General features: G+C 36.4%; 3 protein-coding genes across 4 annotated transcripts in view; all 3 read right to left on the reverse strand.

Annotated features, from left to right (window-relative positions):
- Window positions 1-1,070: 1,070 nt before the first annotated feature.
- Window positions 1,071-4,208, reverse strand: LOC107666423 (ADP-ribosylation factor-like protein 3). The gene is made up of 6 exons (XM_016457695.1): window positions 3,968-4,208; window positions 2,929-3,072; window positions 2,621-2,737; window positions 1,971-2,021; window positions 1,486-1,671; window positions 1,071-1,392 (listed from the first exon to the last, which is right to left on the reverse strand). The coding sequence occupies exons 1-6, from the start codon at window positions 3,968-3,970 to the stop codon at window positions 1,378-1,380; spliced, it is 516 nt and encodes a 171-aa protein (XP_016313181.1). The 5' UTR covers window positions 3,971-4,208; the 3' UTR covers window positions 1,071-1,377.
- A 960-nt stretch (window positions 4,209-5,168) lies between these two features.
- Window positions 5,169-9,314, reverse strand: LOC107666424 (nucleoplasmin-like protein NO29). The gene is made up of 5 exons (XM_016457696.1): window positions 9,130-9,314; window positions 8,551-8,636; window positions 6,203-6,322; window positions 5,998-6,091; window positions 5,169-5,914 (listed from the first exon to the last, which is right to left on the reverse strand). Exons 1-5 carry the CDS (start codon window positions 9,200-9,202, stop codon window positions 5,805-5,807), a joined length of 483 nt encoding a protein of 160 aa, XP_016313182.1. The 5' UTR covers window positions 9,203-9,314; the 3' UTR covers window positions 5,169-5,804.
- A 768-nt stretch (window positions 9,315-10,082) lies between these two features.
- LOC107666422 (protein O-GlcNAcase-like) overlaps window positions 10,083-16,537 on the reverse strand; it is a 14,713-nt gene continuing 8,258 nt past the window's right edge. For both annotated transcript variants that reach the window (XM_016457694.1, XM_016457693.1), the window contains 6 exons: window positions 16,111-16,196; window positions 15,037-15,141; window positions 13,813-13,904; window positions 13,525-13,717; window positions 11,967-12,129; window positions 10,083-11,676 (listed from right to left, as the gene is read on the reverse strand). In XM_016457694.1, coding sequence (XP_016313180.1) covers window positions 11,540-11,676; window positions 11,967-12,129; window positions 13,525-13,717; window positions 13,813-13,904; window positions 15,037-15,141; window positions 16,111-16,196 — 776 coding nt within the window. In that variant the 3' untranslated portion in view covers window positions 10,083-11,539. The remainder of the gene's footprint in view (window positions 11,677-11,966; window positions 12,130-13,524; window positions 13,718-13,812; window positions 13,905-15,036; window positions 15,142-16,110; window positions 16,197-16,537) is intronic.

The following is a 16,537-nucleotide window of genomic DNA, read 5'->3' on the forward strand; positions in this document are numbered from 1 at the left end:
ATAACAAATACAACTGCTAAAGTGTGATTTATCATGCTTTTTTTGTTTACCACTAGCGCATCGCTGATGACCTTTATTCTTCTGTAGTAACGTGCGTCGTATCGTACGAGTCAATAGGTTTCATTATCGTACAGTCTACACACATGTACTCGTAAGTTTATTAGATCCATGTCGCACAGTGCGACATGCAGTGATCTTATAGGATTGCTAAAATCATGCAGTGTGTTTTGGGCTTAAGACTTGAAATTACTCCTTTGACTTTCTCCATTCAATTTGCCCCTTCATACAGACATACAAAAAAGATTTATGGATATAATTAGAGCTTAAGTGTTGAAAATAAGAAAATGCAAACGAGAAATATTTCATTTTCATGTTGTAGACATTTCTTAAATATTTCTACTCATAAATTCTAATGTATTGTTTTATAAGAGAGAAAAATGATGAAATGATAACAATGAAAAGTATAAGTGTGGTTAACTGAAATAATGTTCTGAAAGCAGGAGTCATTATTCATCAGATCAGTTAATCATAACATCCAGCAAACACCCTCCCACATTCCTAAAAACTATTGAGTAGAAAATGCAGGAAATAGACATAAAATGGCCTGTTTTAATCTTGTGACACAAAATCACAGAAGAAAAATCCTAACTATTAAGAGGTCATAAATGCCATCTACTTTTGATTTCCTGTTTGTGACAAGAGCATCTGTGCTGCTGATCTGGTGCTTCAGTCTTCTGACTTTTACGGGAGGCATCATGTGAATATAATGCTCTCAATCTGATGTCCTCATAAAGAAAGAACCTCTCCACTGCCACTGCCAGATGCTTAAGTTGGCTAAACATGTTACAAGCACTCATCCCACAGTAAAGTGTCTATTTAAGAACTTGGCTTTCATAACACTTTGGTTCAAGCCAGTCAAATAACACAGGCTATGCAAGAAATGTTGTTAAAAAATCTAGCAGAGTATAAAACATCTAAAAGCAATAAATCATAGAAATCCAAGGTATTGAAATAGATTCCAAGATCAAACAGACTAAATAATAATAATAATAATGATAATGCAAAAACACTTATTATACTCACTTCAGTAGTTGATTGGACATTATAAATCAAATTCATTCGGAGTATCATGCTATTGCACAGTGTTTATGGAGTGACTGTGAGTCAGACTGATGACGGAGGAATTGAGGCAGTGGCTGAGGTGGTTCAGAGGAGAAAAAAGAAAAGGCTCTCTGAACCTCCTCAGATCCCTTTAACCTGAACGAGCTGGTAGGGAATCCACACAGTCCACAAAGCTTGCTTTTAACATTCCCTGAACGGCTGTAGAAAAATACACTAGACTCACTGCTTCTTCTTTCCAGTAACGTTCTTGCAGACCTAGTTCATTCCATCCTGAAAGAAGGAAGCACTTTATGTGAAAACCAATCTCTGATGGGAAGGTCCAAAACAAATGCATGGGTAAATAAAAGAAGGCCGATGATTCACCTGAACTCCCTTCTCTGTAAGTGCCGAGCAGGACTGAATTTGCCACATGCGGTCCCAAATGGTGTGCAGGTTCAGTCCCTCTGCGATCTCCGAGGCCGGAGCAGCAGTCAGCAGGTCTTGCTTATTGGCAAAGATCAAAACAGGTACGCCACTAAGTTTCTCCTCATCCAGCAGCTCGGCCAACCCCTGCACATCACATGAACCATTCAAAATAGCTCATTCAAATACTTTTAGCATGCATTTGCTTGAACAAATGCATATCAAGATCACATATATGCTTACACATTTCTTTGGAGCAATCTAGTAGTGATTCACTTCAAATCAGTTTGAAATATTAATGCTGCAGTGAACTGTACTAAGCTGGAAAATGTTGCAAAACCTGAGAAAGTGTGAAGCCACATAGTCTGAGAAATATCCCGCAGAGGCCTTGGATGCGCACACACACAAACATGACAAGCAATAATAAACAGATTTGCTATATATACCTGCCCCGTTTCCTCAAATCGCTTCCTGTCTGCACTGTCTATGACATAAATCTGAAAAACAAAAACATAATGCCAAAGAGCAAACAATTTAGGAAATATTACTTACACAAGAAATATAAATACACTACTGTTTAAATGCTTGGCGTCAGTATGTTTTGAATTTATACTTGCATTAAAAAGATCAAAAGTGACAGTAAAAGACATGTTACAAAAGAGTTCCTTTTCAAATACATGCTGTTTTGAAATCAATAAAGAAATGCATTACGGTTTTCACAAAAATGTTAAGCAGCGTTTTCAACATTGCTAATAAAAAATGTTTCTTGAGAAGCAAATCAGCATATTAGAATTATATGTGACATGGAGTAATGCTGACAATTAAGCTTTGCCATCACAGCAATAAATTACATTTTAAGTATATATTAAAATACACAACAATTATTTAAAATGTTAATAATATTTCATAATATCAGTTTTAGCTCTATTTGTGATCTAAGAAATGCAATCTGAGTGAGCATAAGCCACTTCTTTCTTAAAAATCTGACCCCAAACTTTTGAACAGTAGTGTATATGAGAAGAAATGAACTATAAACTGACAATTTGTTCAGTGTTATGCATAACTCATAAACACAAATCTCTTAAGAAACACTCACGAGCACGTTTGTATTTTCAAAGTAGTTTCTCCAGTATGGTCTTATCTTCCTCTGGCCTCCAATGTCCCAGACATTTAGTTTGAAGCCCTGAGACTGCACGCTCTTAATGTTAAAGCCCTGGCAAGGACAGAAGAATTAAAAGCAACTGGGCAAGGTTGTGCCGTGCTAAAGCAAGACCAAAATAAAAGCAGAAGCACTTACGAGATTACTCTATGAAACAATGATAATAAACATCTCAACATTTTTACACAGAAATTTGTAATTTCTGCAAAAGGGAGAAAATGTCTAGTAGCTACTTTTTGTGTTACCTGTGTTGGGGTGATGTGACTAATATCCTCAGAGGCCAGCTGTTTGAGAAGCGTTGTCTTTCCACCATTGTCTAATCCCAGGAGCAGAATGCGTACCTCATGGTCTGGGGCACTCTTTAGTTTTCTAAGAATTGACAACAAACCCTGGAATAAACATAATATGCTCAATAACCAGATTTTAAACAAGACAGCAATGACAATGACACTGTGAGGAAATTTGTGAGAAATAAACAATTTTAATAACCTTCTATAAGAAAGTATTAAAAAGACAAATAAGCTAATAATGTTATTCAGTTGATTGTGTCAAATACAAAATGCCGCACAAAAGAAGATGTTAGAATAACAGCCTCAGTCACCATTCACTGTGACTTTATACTTGAAATTGAAAAGTGATTAAATGACAACATTTGGTCGCTTTACATTTACATTTACATTTAGTCATTTAGCAGACGCTTTTATCCAAAGCGACTTACAAATGAGGACAATAAAAGCAGTCAAAACTAACAAAAGAGCAACAATATATAAGTGCAAATGACAAGTCTCGGTTAGCCTAACGCAGTACACGTAGCAAGGTGTATATATATATATATATATATAAATTATGTGTTAGAGTTAGAGGTTCAAATAAAGGTGGAACAGGTGTGTTTTTAGTCGTTTCTTGAAGATGGTTAAGGACTTTAACACTGGTGCATACAATATCATAATTGCTTACCAATACCTTTGTAATATTAAATATGAATTTTACGTCTAGATGTCAGTATAAAAAGAGGCAGGAGCTCTGGTTTTCGGAGTTGTGCTTAGTTTACAGTAATTAACAATGTCTAAATTGCTTGACTTAGTGAAATCATTCCTGCTTCGGAAAAATAAGTAGCGCCGCTGAGCCATTAGGTTTCGCTCCTACAGAAAACCCACTACTGCTGCTAATGATCCAGACTACACGCTCCCAGTTCCGATAAATGACCCGTACTTTCTAAGTTTCCTAAATCTTAACTCATTATAACAAACACAAAGACATGACCAGAGGCAGATAACTTCTCACCATCTTTCTCCAGGTATCTTCCGAGACGCCGACCAGGGTTACTAGGGGGAGCTAAGTGACGTCACCGGCCGTTGGCGTCATTTTAAAGGAACAGCGTTTTTCTGAACATTTCTCTGGTCAGGTTTCAAAGTCGCTGTCTGCATACGTTAAAGTCAGGTCTGAGTACAGTTATTACAGCCACTGAACATTTTCACCGTTATTGCCCAAGAAAAACATACTACTCAACTCTATATGGGGCAAGTTGTCACATTAGAACCTACCATTAAAGAGTCAATTTACAAATAATAGAATTATGAAACACAACACAATTCAGAAAGCAGCAGAAATGTAAAAGGTAAAGTACAAAAATAATGAATAAATAGATGTGTTCGATTATTATATATAGTCAAACCAAAATGTATTCAGACACCTTCAACATTTCTTACATTATCAGTTTATTCGCTATAGTTTAGAAAAAGGTAATAAAATATGACAAGAACTTAGAGTGAAACTTTGTCAGAAAAAAATCATCTTGATAACGTCAGATAACTTTGATAGGTATGTAATGAATTAGGTTGAATAGCTGTCAGCTGTACACAATTAGATAAAACCAATTTACAATTGACCAATTTCAACCAATTACCAAGCAATGCTTAATTTTGTTCAGTCCGTGGTGTAAAAAGGTCGCATTAGCAATTAAAAAAACACTTAAGCAAAACATGGTCAGGTCAAAGTGTCTGAATAATTTTTGGTCCCAAATTTTTTTAAATTTTACTGGTAGCCCACTGTATGAATAATTTTTGGGTATATGTCAGTTTACTTCGTTTTGCTATCCTCACTTACATAAATTAACTATAGTGTCCCGCACCCAATAGTAAAAAAAATTAAAAAAAAATTATATCTGGTGTAAAACTTTTTTTTTTGACTGTAGAACACTCTTATCTGAATGTATACCTTTATGGTTTTATTATGATCACATTGCCCTTCTGATTATCAAATGTTGTATATAATTATACTCAAATGATTGTTTTACAGTTAATACTGTATAATATCATGATAAAATGATAACTTTCTCTCTCACTGTTTTTTCAGTCAGTTGATGTAATTGTAGCAAACACAGCAATTGTTATTAGAGCTTTCATCATCAGTGCTAGTGCTACAAAACCAAATTTGCCAAAAGTTATAAAGTGAGCTTTTAAAAAGGCAACAATTGCACTGATTCTACTAAAACAACAAAATTTATTTACAGAATCTGTAAAAATACAAAAACGGCAACCATGGCAAGTCCTGCTAGACTGATCTCGACATAAAATGCACCATGCAAAACTTCACTCTATCAGTCCTTAAAAAAGGGACTAGGATATAAAAACCCTGATTGCATAAAAAAAAATAAAAATAAATTTCAAACAACAAAACGGTGTGAGAGGAATATCTGTAGAGAAGAATGCTGGTGTTTTCCCTAAAGGCAGAAGAGTGACAGGCTGTCACTGTCAATATCATTTTACAGTGTGTTACAAGGATCATTCATCTGGAATCAACCCAGCAATCAATCAAGTGGCTCAGTGGGAACAGGACTGTGTGTGAATTCTCAGTTCCTGAACTGAGAGTGAATCTGAAGTTTGGTGTTGGCAGTTACTTACATGCACATAAAAAACAGTATTAACTATTAAAATATTTTCAACATGAATGTTCATGGAGCTGGTTGTATGGAGGCTTTAACCTTTCTATTTAACATTTGCAACCACATCTGCAAGTACAAAATTCCATTAAATTCTACACAACTCCGTCACGTCTCGTAGTAGAACATTAAGTCTAATACTGTATAAAACATATAAATGTCTGGTGTAAGCATCTCTAATTAAGCTTTCTGCTTTTTCTTGGCTGGTTTGACTGAGGGCATTTCCTCCTCACTGACATCATCATCGTCATCATCTTCATCTGATAATTCAGACCCTTCATTCTCTGTGGCTGAAGAAAGAGAATTTATTAGCATCAAACAAAAGATAAAGCAGCTTTAAAAGCAAATCGCGACAGAGTGTTTTATTCCTCACCAACTAAATGTAACCCACTGACGGTCACTGGTCCAGTTCCAGATTTCAGGCGTAGTGTGACAGGAGCCATCAACTCAAACTCCCCGAGGCTTACCTGAGTAAGAACAGATGTGAAAAACGGATTTAAAAACTTGTAATATGTTGGAACACTTAAAATGTACAACAGTATAATTTAAAAAAGTAACTCCGAAATATGTGGCATTACCATAGGCAGGCAGGAAGTGTTGAGATTAGCTACAGGCACTGATATTTTCTTTCCTTGGTGATTCATAGCGGTCACTTCCACAACATTATTCTCCTCTTTGGCACCGTCACCCAGACAAATCTAATGGTTTGAGAGAAAGGTAAATAGTTATGATTTTAAAAGCACGTCATCAAGCAGCGACAGATCTTTTCATCTATATTGTGACATCCATCGGAAAAGAAATAATGTAGGACAGGGACTTGGTTCTATCCATCGGTTGTTCACTGGATTTTCAGATGTGGGCCTGCATTAAAAGTGGAGGCAGATGAATGCGACATCTACCGTGGTTCAGCAAATTTTCGCATGCATAATCCAGTCATTTCAATAGGAATCCATTAAATCTGGAATTTCACATGAGCGCAAAAGATTTCCCCATGCAAATTTTGCAACAAATTCAAGCTGGTCACATGGATTCACCACTTTCACTGTCAGAAAGCTGTTTTGGTTTGAAAGTGTCTTTGGTGTGAGCTGTGCTTCATTTCTCTAGTCTATGGACAATAGACAATTAATCTTTTTGCCTGCAATATTTTTAGAATCTGCACATTCAAATCGGGGGAGTTGTGGCCTAATGGTTAGAGAGTCGGACTCGTAACCCAAAGGTTGCGGGTTCGAGTCTCGTACCGGCAGGGGTTGTAGGTGGGGGGAGTGAATGTACAGCGCTCTCTTCCACCTTCAAGGGCACGACTGAGGTGCCCTTGAGCAAGGCACCGAACCCCCAACTGCTCCCCGGGCGCTGCAGCATAAATGGCTGCCCACTGCTCCGGGTGTGTGTTCACGGTGTGTGTGTGTTCACTGCTGTGTGTGTGCACTAAGGATGGGTTAAATGCAGAGCACTAAGTCCTAGTATGGGTAACCATACTTGGCCACATGTCACATCACTTTTTTTTTTCACTCACACATCTTAAATGATTGGAGAAGTCCTGCATATGTTACCAGAGAGAAGTCTGTAATTTCACCATTAGATCACAGTTAGAACACTTTGATTAAACATTAAAAAAGGTCTAAATAAACAAACATACATATATGCATTTTTCAATTGTTGAAATATTCATATCTATAACATGCATTTATAAAATATATCTGATAGGATCATTTTAATTTCATACTGATTTAAAAGCATAAATCAGGCAGAAATAAAAAAATATATTATAATTATTTCACTTTGGTATTAAACCCAAATTATTTGTTTGTAGAACACGGCAGTCACCATTCACTAGCACTGCATAGAAAGTGCATTGAAACTAAATGCTGACCCATACAGAGCCATTCAGTTTTGGAAAAACACTGTTCTTGCAACAAAATAGTCTACGAACCGTTCTAAGCTCGAGAAAATGTTCCACATCGTCATCTTCATCTGCTTGAAATGTGTAAAATGGAACTTCAGAAGACAACTCACAACCTAAAGGAATCCAAAACCACAATATTAAATAGGTATATTTAATTTAAATGCATAAATGAATAGAATTACAGAAAACGACTACGTTTGAACTATATCTTGATGCACAGTGACCCAGGGTTCTTTAGATGAACGTTAAACACCATTGGCTACAATTATAAGAGAAAATTCTGACAATTGCCGTTTGTACCGACGAAACATGCTACCTATCAGATTGTGCTACCAAAAAAATATTTGCATTGTTTTAAAGGTAAGTTTAGGGTAAGTGTAGGTATGCACGTGTAGGTTTAGGGTAGGGGTAACGTTAGGTATGAACATTAAAAAAAGCCTCAAACCACACAAATAAGATGCTGGTAGCACAATCTGATAGGTAGCATTTTTCGCTATCGATTTGTGCTATCTTTTTAATGGGAGGTAGCACAAATCGCCAGAACACCGTTGTCCCATGGGTAACCATACTTGGCCACATGTCACATCACTTTTTTTTTTCACTCACACATCTTAAATGATTGGAGAAGTCCTGCATATGTTACCAGAGAGAAGTCTGTAATTTCACCATTAGATCACAGTTAGAACACTTTGATTAAACATTAAAAAAGGTCTAAATAAACAAACATACATATATGCATTTTTCAATTGTTGAAATATTCATATCTATAACATGCATTTATAAAATATATCTGATAGGATCATTTTAATTTCATACTGATTTAAAAGCATAAATCAGGCAGAAATAAAAAAATATATTATAATTATTTCACTTTGGTATTAAACCCAAATTATTTGTTTGTAGAACACGGCAGTCACCATTCACTAGCACTGCATAGAAAGTGCATTGAAACTAAATGCTGACCCATACAGAGCCATTCAGTTTTGGAAAAACACTGTTCTTGCAACAAAATAGTCTACGAACCGTTCTAAGCTCGAGAAAATGTTCCACATCGTCATCTTCATCTGCTTGAAATGTGTAAAATGGAACTTCAGAAGACAACTCACAACCTAAAGGAATCCAAAACCACAATATTAAATAGGTATATTTAATTTAAATGCATAAATGAATAGAATTACAGAAAACGACTACGTTTGAACTATATCTTGATGCACAGTGACCCAGGGTTCTTTAGATGAACGTTAAACACCATTGGCTACAATTATAAGAGAAAATTCTGACAATTGCCGTTTGTACCGACGAAACATGCTACCTATCAGATTGTGCTACCAAAAAAATATTTGCATTGTTTTAAAGGTAAGTTTAGGGTAAGTGTAGGTATGCACGTGTAGGTTTAGGGTAGGGGTAACGTTAGGTATGAACATTAAAAAAAGCCTCAAACCACACAAATAAGATGCTGGTAGCACAATCTGATAGGTAGCATTTTTCGCTATCGATTTGTGCTATCTTTTTAATGGGAGGTAGCACAAATCGCCAGAACACCGTTGTCCCACGTGTTAGCAAATGTACATGTAGCATGCAGCGCGCTATTGTTGATCTTACTGAACACATAGGTTTCCAACCGCGAGCGAGAGTCCACTCCACTGTCTGATACTTCGTCCTCCACAAACGACATGATTGTTCAAACGTTACTAAAATCACTTCAATAGCGGCTATAACATCCACAGTGCAGGTCGCGTTTTCAAAACACACGTGACGAGTACGCGAAAACCGTCGCAAGAATCAAGACGTCATCAACATGGACACGGAAGCGGGCTAGTCTTTCTTTTTTTTTTTACGAATTTGGTACAGTATCTGAATTCTGTCAAAAATTACGAATAAAAAAGATGGGGCTTTGTTTTTGTTGATAGCAATAAATTATTACAATTCTTAATACCACATTGATTTGTCCTCGTTGATATGGCTTTTTGTTTTGAAGGTTATCATTTATTCGTTTTAGCCTACCCTTTATATTATTAGCCTTTAATTGTTTAATTGAGTAAGTTGATTATAACTTAACTTTGGTTTTCTATCTATCTCAGAAACGTTACATTCAAGGACTATTAATTACATATACTAGCATGCAATCAAATTTGGATTGTTTCCATTTTTAACAATTTAAACCACCCCCAAGTTTTAATAAAACCATGACAAATAAGAGTGTTTGGAAGGGTTAGCAACTGAGGCCCTAGAAAGCATTTTTCATTTAACTCACCAACCACAGATGTTTTTTCTATTTAACATTTTAATAGCCATTTTAATTACATACAACCCTTACAGAAATTACAACTATATTACATATACATAATCATAATTACATCAAAGTACACAAAAGGTCTTCATTTTTTAAATATATGCATTGGATAAAAAAAGAAAAGCCTTAAAAAAAGAAAAGCCCTTTACATTGGATGTGATCAACCAAAATAAAATGAAGCAACAAGCCATATAGAGATAAACAGCCATTTTTGCGTACAAATTTCCCTTAAATGGGGTGAAAAAAAAGCTGTCACGTGTTGGCCCATCACATGCACAAAACTATTTACATTTTACTTTAACTCAGGCATTTTAAACATTACATACGGTAATCTGCAGGAGCCTTTTGTGCTCATTTAGTTGTTCAGAATATAGCACAGAAAAAAAAAGATACCAAAAAAAAAAACTGCCAGTAATTTGTTCAAAAAGGGAGTAAATACAGAATAAAGAGTTTCTTTTGCACCTACGTTCAGGAAAACAATCCTAGCATTGACAACGCAGAGTGGACTTCAGAGAAACCAACTTCAACTGTAGGGATTTTTAAATATATTGACAAAGAGGCAGACTGTCATTAAAGAACAAGCAAAGTTATTCTCTTCAGACAACAGAGAAAAAAAAAATATTTAAAGATAATTCACTAATGTACCTTCATTTATTTTCTGTTTTCACTCTAATTAGAGACAGGGCATTGGTCTTGAGGTTTACAATACTTATTGTACTTTTTTTTTGTGGTAAACATCAGCATGTCAGAATTATAATGTAACCCTGTTGTGTCTCAGAATTGTATAATTTACCATTTTAATCAAAGAAAGAACTGTAGGAAATTACTTTTTATTACCCTCAAATATATTCCAGAGGAGGGCAAGAGCCAAAAGGCGTTTTGTACAAAATAAAAAAAATGGTATCCCTAAAAGATACACATGCTAAAGGCTTACACAAAAGTACCCCATGCGGTCTTGAAGACAACGGACTTTAACTGTATTTACTTCTGCCTGCTCAAAGTTCAATTTCAGTGTTTTTTCTTTTCTAAATAATACCCGAGCAGCATCCCAAACCTCAAAGGATAGCTTTAGGCTGCTGTGTTCTCCATACGAGAGCTCACAGACACTGCTTGAACCTGGAAAATGGCAGAATTTATTACAATGTCCTGGAAAGCAATAACACAAACCCTGACTGTTATGAAGTCCTTCTAGATTATTGCTTTGAACATTGTAAAGCACTATTAAAAACAGCAAAGTGAAGACGTCTCTTATCAAGTAACGGCAAGTTTTTAGTCTGGAGAATCTAGACGTTAACTTAAACATGCACATATGCTGAACACAATCTGCAACTCGGCCATATCTAAGAGATTTAGTGGGTTCAATGGCACTTGGCCAACTCAAGCAAACGGTCCACCAGAAAAAACTCAAAGTAACTCATGCGTCCTGAATTACCCTTGCAGACCCACTTCAATTCTTTTTCCTTTTGTGAACAAACCAATGTGTGCATATGTGTACACCCACTTTCAAACTTCCACCACACACTGGCAAAGTGAATGAACAGCACCTACATTTCTAGAAGTGCATTCGGCATATGATGTGAATGAAGCTACAGGCCACCAGAGTTGCCATTACAAAACTTGTGATAGTTACATGAACAGGTAGCGTGTTGGGGCCGAAGCTTTGTTCAATTTCTGGGAGGCTGCTTCTGTACGCTTTTTTTTTTTCTCAGCGGTTCAGATTCACAAACTCCTCCCCATTATTATAACGTCTTTTGGGAATCCCTCCATTTTGGCCACTTCAAAGCAGCCCAGTTTGCTATAAAAGTCCAACATCCTTTTGTCCATCTGCCGGACCTCACAGAAAGCACCATGTGAACCTGACAACAGAGGAAAAGATGTGTTTATGAAACAGAATTTAAACAAATCACTGCAGCTTTTCATGTCCTCTAACATGTCAACATCCGACATTTATGAACTATAAACACTGCTTACTAAAGTCAAAGTAAAGTGTGGTAAGAAAGGGAAGATCACACAGAATTTAAAAGCAGCTTTAATGTACAATGTATTTAATTACCAATTACTGTGTAATAACAATGTTATTACTATAGCACTTAATAATGTATCATGTTAAATAAATGCACATGCCACACAACCTAACTTTACCTACCATTGGCTTTCAATGATGAGAGGAGACATCCCATCATGCTTTTGGCAACACTGGGGTCGGTAACCTTTGCATGAATGTCCACTTTAATGAGTGACGGGAAGTTACTGAGGAACGATTCTGGTAAGCCTTCCTCCTCCTCCTCATGGAAACTTAGCATCATTTTCTATAGGGGAAAAATTATTAAAGTTGCTGTTCTAAACATTTTACCATATAAAGCCTATTTGATACATTTGTAACATATTTGATACAAGAAAGGCCTCTAAATTATCAACTTGATCAAAATGTATGTATGTATGTATATATATATATATTAGGGCTGTCCGTTTAACGTGTTAATTAATTAGTTATGAAAAAATAACACGATTAAAATATTTTAATGCAGTTAACGCACTGGCCCCGCCCCCAGACCTGTACATCATCTTACATTTCATAGTTGACTGTTGACAAACATGATGCAGGGCAACAACTCCATAAATGCAGTTATGCCCTAAAATTCAAAATATTGGTGCAAAAATGCTCCTGTATGAGTTTATTGAAATCATATTTATATCACATTATGCAATATCACACCAACAGCGAGTGCAACACACGAGTGCTGTTTGAGTGCAAATATGATTTTACACAACAGTTCAGTAAACAATAAGTTAATATTTTGTTGTATTTTAAACAATATTGTCTGTTTTTGTTCAGTTTTGCCAACAAAAATATTACCTATAAAGCCACAGCAGAATTGTGCATCTGTGAGCAACACAGCGGTGTTTAGTTTCTGAATGAATCCGCGTTTTGAACTAATTGTGTGAACCAATGATTCAAAGGCCCATTCATAAAGTGAGCCTTTTACTGAATTCCTGAATGAATCAGCTGTTTGAACAAATCGAATGAAAGAATCATAAAGACATTTACTGCCACCTGCTGGCAGTTTTAGTTTCTTATTTAGGGTATTATTTCATTAAAAAAGGGGGGAAAAAACTTTAAAGGAATAGTTCACACAAAATTTTTTATTTATGTCATCATTCACTCAAACCTGAATGACTTGCTTTCTTTTGTGGAACATAAAAGAAGGTATTTTGAAGACTGTTGGTTACAAAGCTGTTTTGGTTACCAATGACTTCCATTGCATGAACGAAAAAAATCAGCTGTTTCTCAAATGATCTTCTTTTATATTCCATAGTTTATGTTAGGCCGTGGTAGCCTAAACGTTTAAGTGCAATAAATTATGTTGAATCTAAAATATTTCTTTTTAAATATACTATTTATAATGTGTACTTAATACTTTCTAATTTAACACAAAAATAGCATTAAATAATCTTTTGGGGATATTTTCACAGACAAATGTAATTTGGCGATTAATTAGATTAATCAACACATCATGTAATTAATTAGATAAAAAATTTTAATCAACTGACAGCCCTAATATATATACATACAGTACATATATACACACACACACACACACACATATATATACATACATATATTAGATTTTGTCTAAAGATTCAGTAAATTGTTCCATAAAAAGAATAGTTTGTTGGGTTTGATGAAGACATGACATGCTAACCTCAGCCTCTGACATGTCCTTCTCTGTGTCTGGCTTGTTGTATTTCTCCTGCATGAATGGAATCCAACTCATCTTGCATTTCTTCACAAAAGGTTTGACATCCACAGTGCCCAGAGCATAGCCGCAGATACCTTCCTCATCCTCAAGCACAAAGCCATAGTCTGGGCTGAGCGTCAGGAAACCTCCCACTAACCTGCAATGAGGAAGATGATGGTACAAAGTTCACATGTTATTAATCAAGCACCCATAATACATTAATGTGACTAAAAGTGGAAGCTCAAACCACACCTGTCTCCAATAAGGTCCGGTGACTCATCTGAGAAAGAGATGCCGTCACAGCCCTCAGTGAACATCTCTTTGCAGATCTTGTAGATGGCAGACTGAGGACAGAGAGTGAGAGAGATAGTGTGTGAAGGCATCTGACAGCTTTCGTTCCACAAAGTGCGAGCCCTCTAAGGACTAACAGGTGGACCAGACTGCTGTTTCAGCAGAATGCTTCAGATGTGCTACAAATAAACCTAAAAGCACAGCTTAAACTGGGACACCTCAGCTGGGAATTCAAGCAGCCAACAGCAACGTTTTATTTACACAGAGCATCTACAGAGTTTTCATACTACAGACAGCTTACCGTAGACGAGTCATGTCCTCAACATAAACAACAAAATTAACATCTTGGGGCCGGCTGCACAGCTGTGCGCAGGTTACAACTTAGCCCAGTTGCAATGTAAATGGGTATTAAGATACAAATTATGCACTACTAAATGTTTTTGCGTTGCACCATTAAACTTGAAATGCAACTCTACGTATAAACTAAATATTTATATAAGCCTCGTGATAAGGTCTAAATAAAACAGCAAATTGATTGAATTGCATCATTAATGCAATGCTCATATCTTACCTAACTTACTTCAAACCATTAGATATACATGATGACATACATTTACACTTCTTTACATTTTAAAAAGAGAGATTATGTAAATAAATGACTTGGCAGCTCTTCAACACGAACCCAATTTTTTTGTATTTAGAATTTATTGCTCCTTATTAATTTAAAGTTTAAAGTACAGTTTCTGAATTTTATTTACATTCTTTATTCACATATATGTTATTTACAAAATACCTACTGTGGTATTTCATGCTTAAGTATCAGTGGAAACTTATTTTTTATTATTTACGTGAAGAAATAAGGATCAACCTTAACAGCATAAATTGAAAATCAATGCATTTCAATACAACTTCTGCTTATGAATTAGAAAGTGTTTTTTCTTTGGATCATTGGAGGTAAATGGAAAGCTTATGAACTACTAGCTACGTTCTGCCTTAAGAACAAATAGTGCAAGCAAATTAAGTAGGGTATAGTAGGTAGTTACAAACTAGCTAGTTACTTGACCCTAGTCTGGACTTTACGTTTTAAGTAAGAACATACAAATGGCTAAAGTTGCATACACAACATTTTGCAAATAGAAAATAAAATGGCTGATATCAGTGGTTTGATGCCCAGCCAAAACCTACCTCATCTTTGGGAAAGTAAGGCCTTAGGGTATAGATTTTGGAAGTTGGCATTGGTGGTGGTGGCTGGTAGAAAAGATCATTTGCCCCATCAATTGGCAACAGTCTCTGTGGAGACCAAAGCAAAAGCATTGTACAGTTTAGTATCGCTCTAGATTTGACCATGTGACTGCACTGCTACTGACACTTTAGCTGCTGTTTACCTGCTCCAGCTGAACCGACCTCACACAATGGCGCTGAACAAGAATGTGCCTAATAACGGCATGGGAATAAATCGCTTCACAAGTAAACTTGCTTCTCTGGTCGGTCAGTGTACAGCAAGAGCACGTAAACATCATACATAAGATACGCACCACTGAAAATCATTTCCACCTTTTTTTCTGAGAGAAACAAAAATGAAACAAAATTGCGCAGGCTTGGTCTGAGAAAGGCTTAACTGGCAAAAGGAGATGCTCCTTTCCCGCTCTTTTTCGCTGCGCAAGATCTTCCTGTAGAGAAAAGGATGAAGCTGGCACGCAAAGCAAAACTCCATGACCAAATATTTCCAGCTTAAAACATATTTTCCTTGACAGACCATTTAAGATAGCTGAATCATTCTGAGATGTTAAGTATGCCGAGGTTATGGATTAGTAATCATTTGTTCATGGAGCTTTGAGCAGGCTTGCAGTCGCACACGCAAGCGCAGTGTTGTGGACGCAGGCGCAGACAAAATGTGGCGATAATTTTTGCGCTGTTTCCTGCAAAGAAACAAGATGTCATAAAATAAAACCTAGTCATGCTGCGCTGACGCAAGCGCAGGGGGAAAAGCAGCATCTCATTTGGGCAGTTGCTGAAAGAAATCCAAATTTAGGCTGGGTTAGAAACCACCATCACCCCAAACATTAGATCTCACCCATTTCAGTTTACACTTCAGTAAAAAGCCCAAGTGGCTCTCAACACCCCTTCGTTTTTCTATGCAGCTGCTGACAGCTCACCTTAAACAGACCAACCCGTATCCTTTCGCAACCATACGAACATCTAAAACAAATGAAAATATATCTTCGTGTAACATTTTGCTGGTAATTCAATATTGGATACCTGGAACTCTCCTGCTAGACCGCCCCTAAAGGCCCAGGGCTCTTGGTCGCCACTTAAGAACTGTGCTGACGACTGACTACGACACCCTGTTGAGATCAGATCCAAGCGGAGAACATTATGTGAGGGGCTTTCTGGCATAATGAGGGGGAAGGGGTATAGGATAGAGGTGTCTTATTTCCAAATAACTTCATTGAAAATAAATGTAGATACTACAATCATGGAACACACCTCATGATCAACAACAGTGAAAACTGCATTTATCTCTAGGGCTCAAGCAGCTTAAAGGGTTAGTTCACCCAAAAATGAAAATTAGCCCATAAAATACTCACTCTCAAGTCATCCTAGGTGTATATGATCCATCAGAGTTATATTAAAAATTGTCTTTGATCTTTCAAGCTGTTTAATGCCACTCAGCGGGTGTTGCATG

Source organism: Sinocyclocheilus anshuiensis, unplaced genomic scaffold (assembly GCF_001515605.1).
Source record: "Sinocyclocheilus anshuiensis isolate Anshui unplaced genomic scaffold, SAMN03320099.WGS_v1.1 scaffold63, whole genome shotgun sequence".
In the NCBI taxonomy this organism is placed as follows: Eukaryota; Metazoa; Chordata; class Actinopteri; order Cypriniformes; family Cyprinidae; genus Sinocyclocheilus; species Sinocyclocheilus anshuiensis.

What these genes read in the sequence shown, in the direction of transcription:
- LOC107666424 (XM_016457696.1), bottom strand. Translation starts at nt 9,202, where the DNA reads ATGTCGTTTGTGGAGGACGAAGTATCAGACAGTGGAGTGGACTCTCGC. An exon ending in ATTTTCTCGAGCTTAGAACG is followed by an intron (nt 6,323 to 8,550) that starts GTTCGTAGACTA and finishes TCAAACCATTAG; the next exon opens with ATTTGTCTGGGTGACGGTGC. An exon ending in CAGTGGGTTACATTTAGTTG is followed by an intron (nt 5,915 to 5,997) that starts GTGAGGAATAAA and finishes CTCTTTCTTCAG; the next exon opens with CCACAGAGAATGAAGGGTCT.
- LOC107666423 (XM_016457695.1), bottom strand. An exon ending in GTCACATCACCCCAACACAG is followed by an intron (nt 2,738 to 2,928) that starts GTAACACAAAAA and finishes TGTCCTTGCCAG; the next exon opens with GGCTTTAACATTAAGAGCGT. An exon ending in GATTTGAGGAAACGGGGCAG is followed by an intron (nt 1,672 to 1,970) that starts GTATATATAGCA and finishes TGTGATGTGCAG; the next exon opens with GGGTTGGCCGAGCTGCTGGA.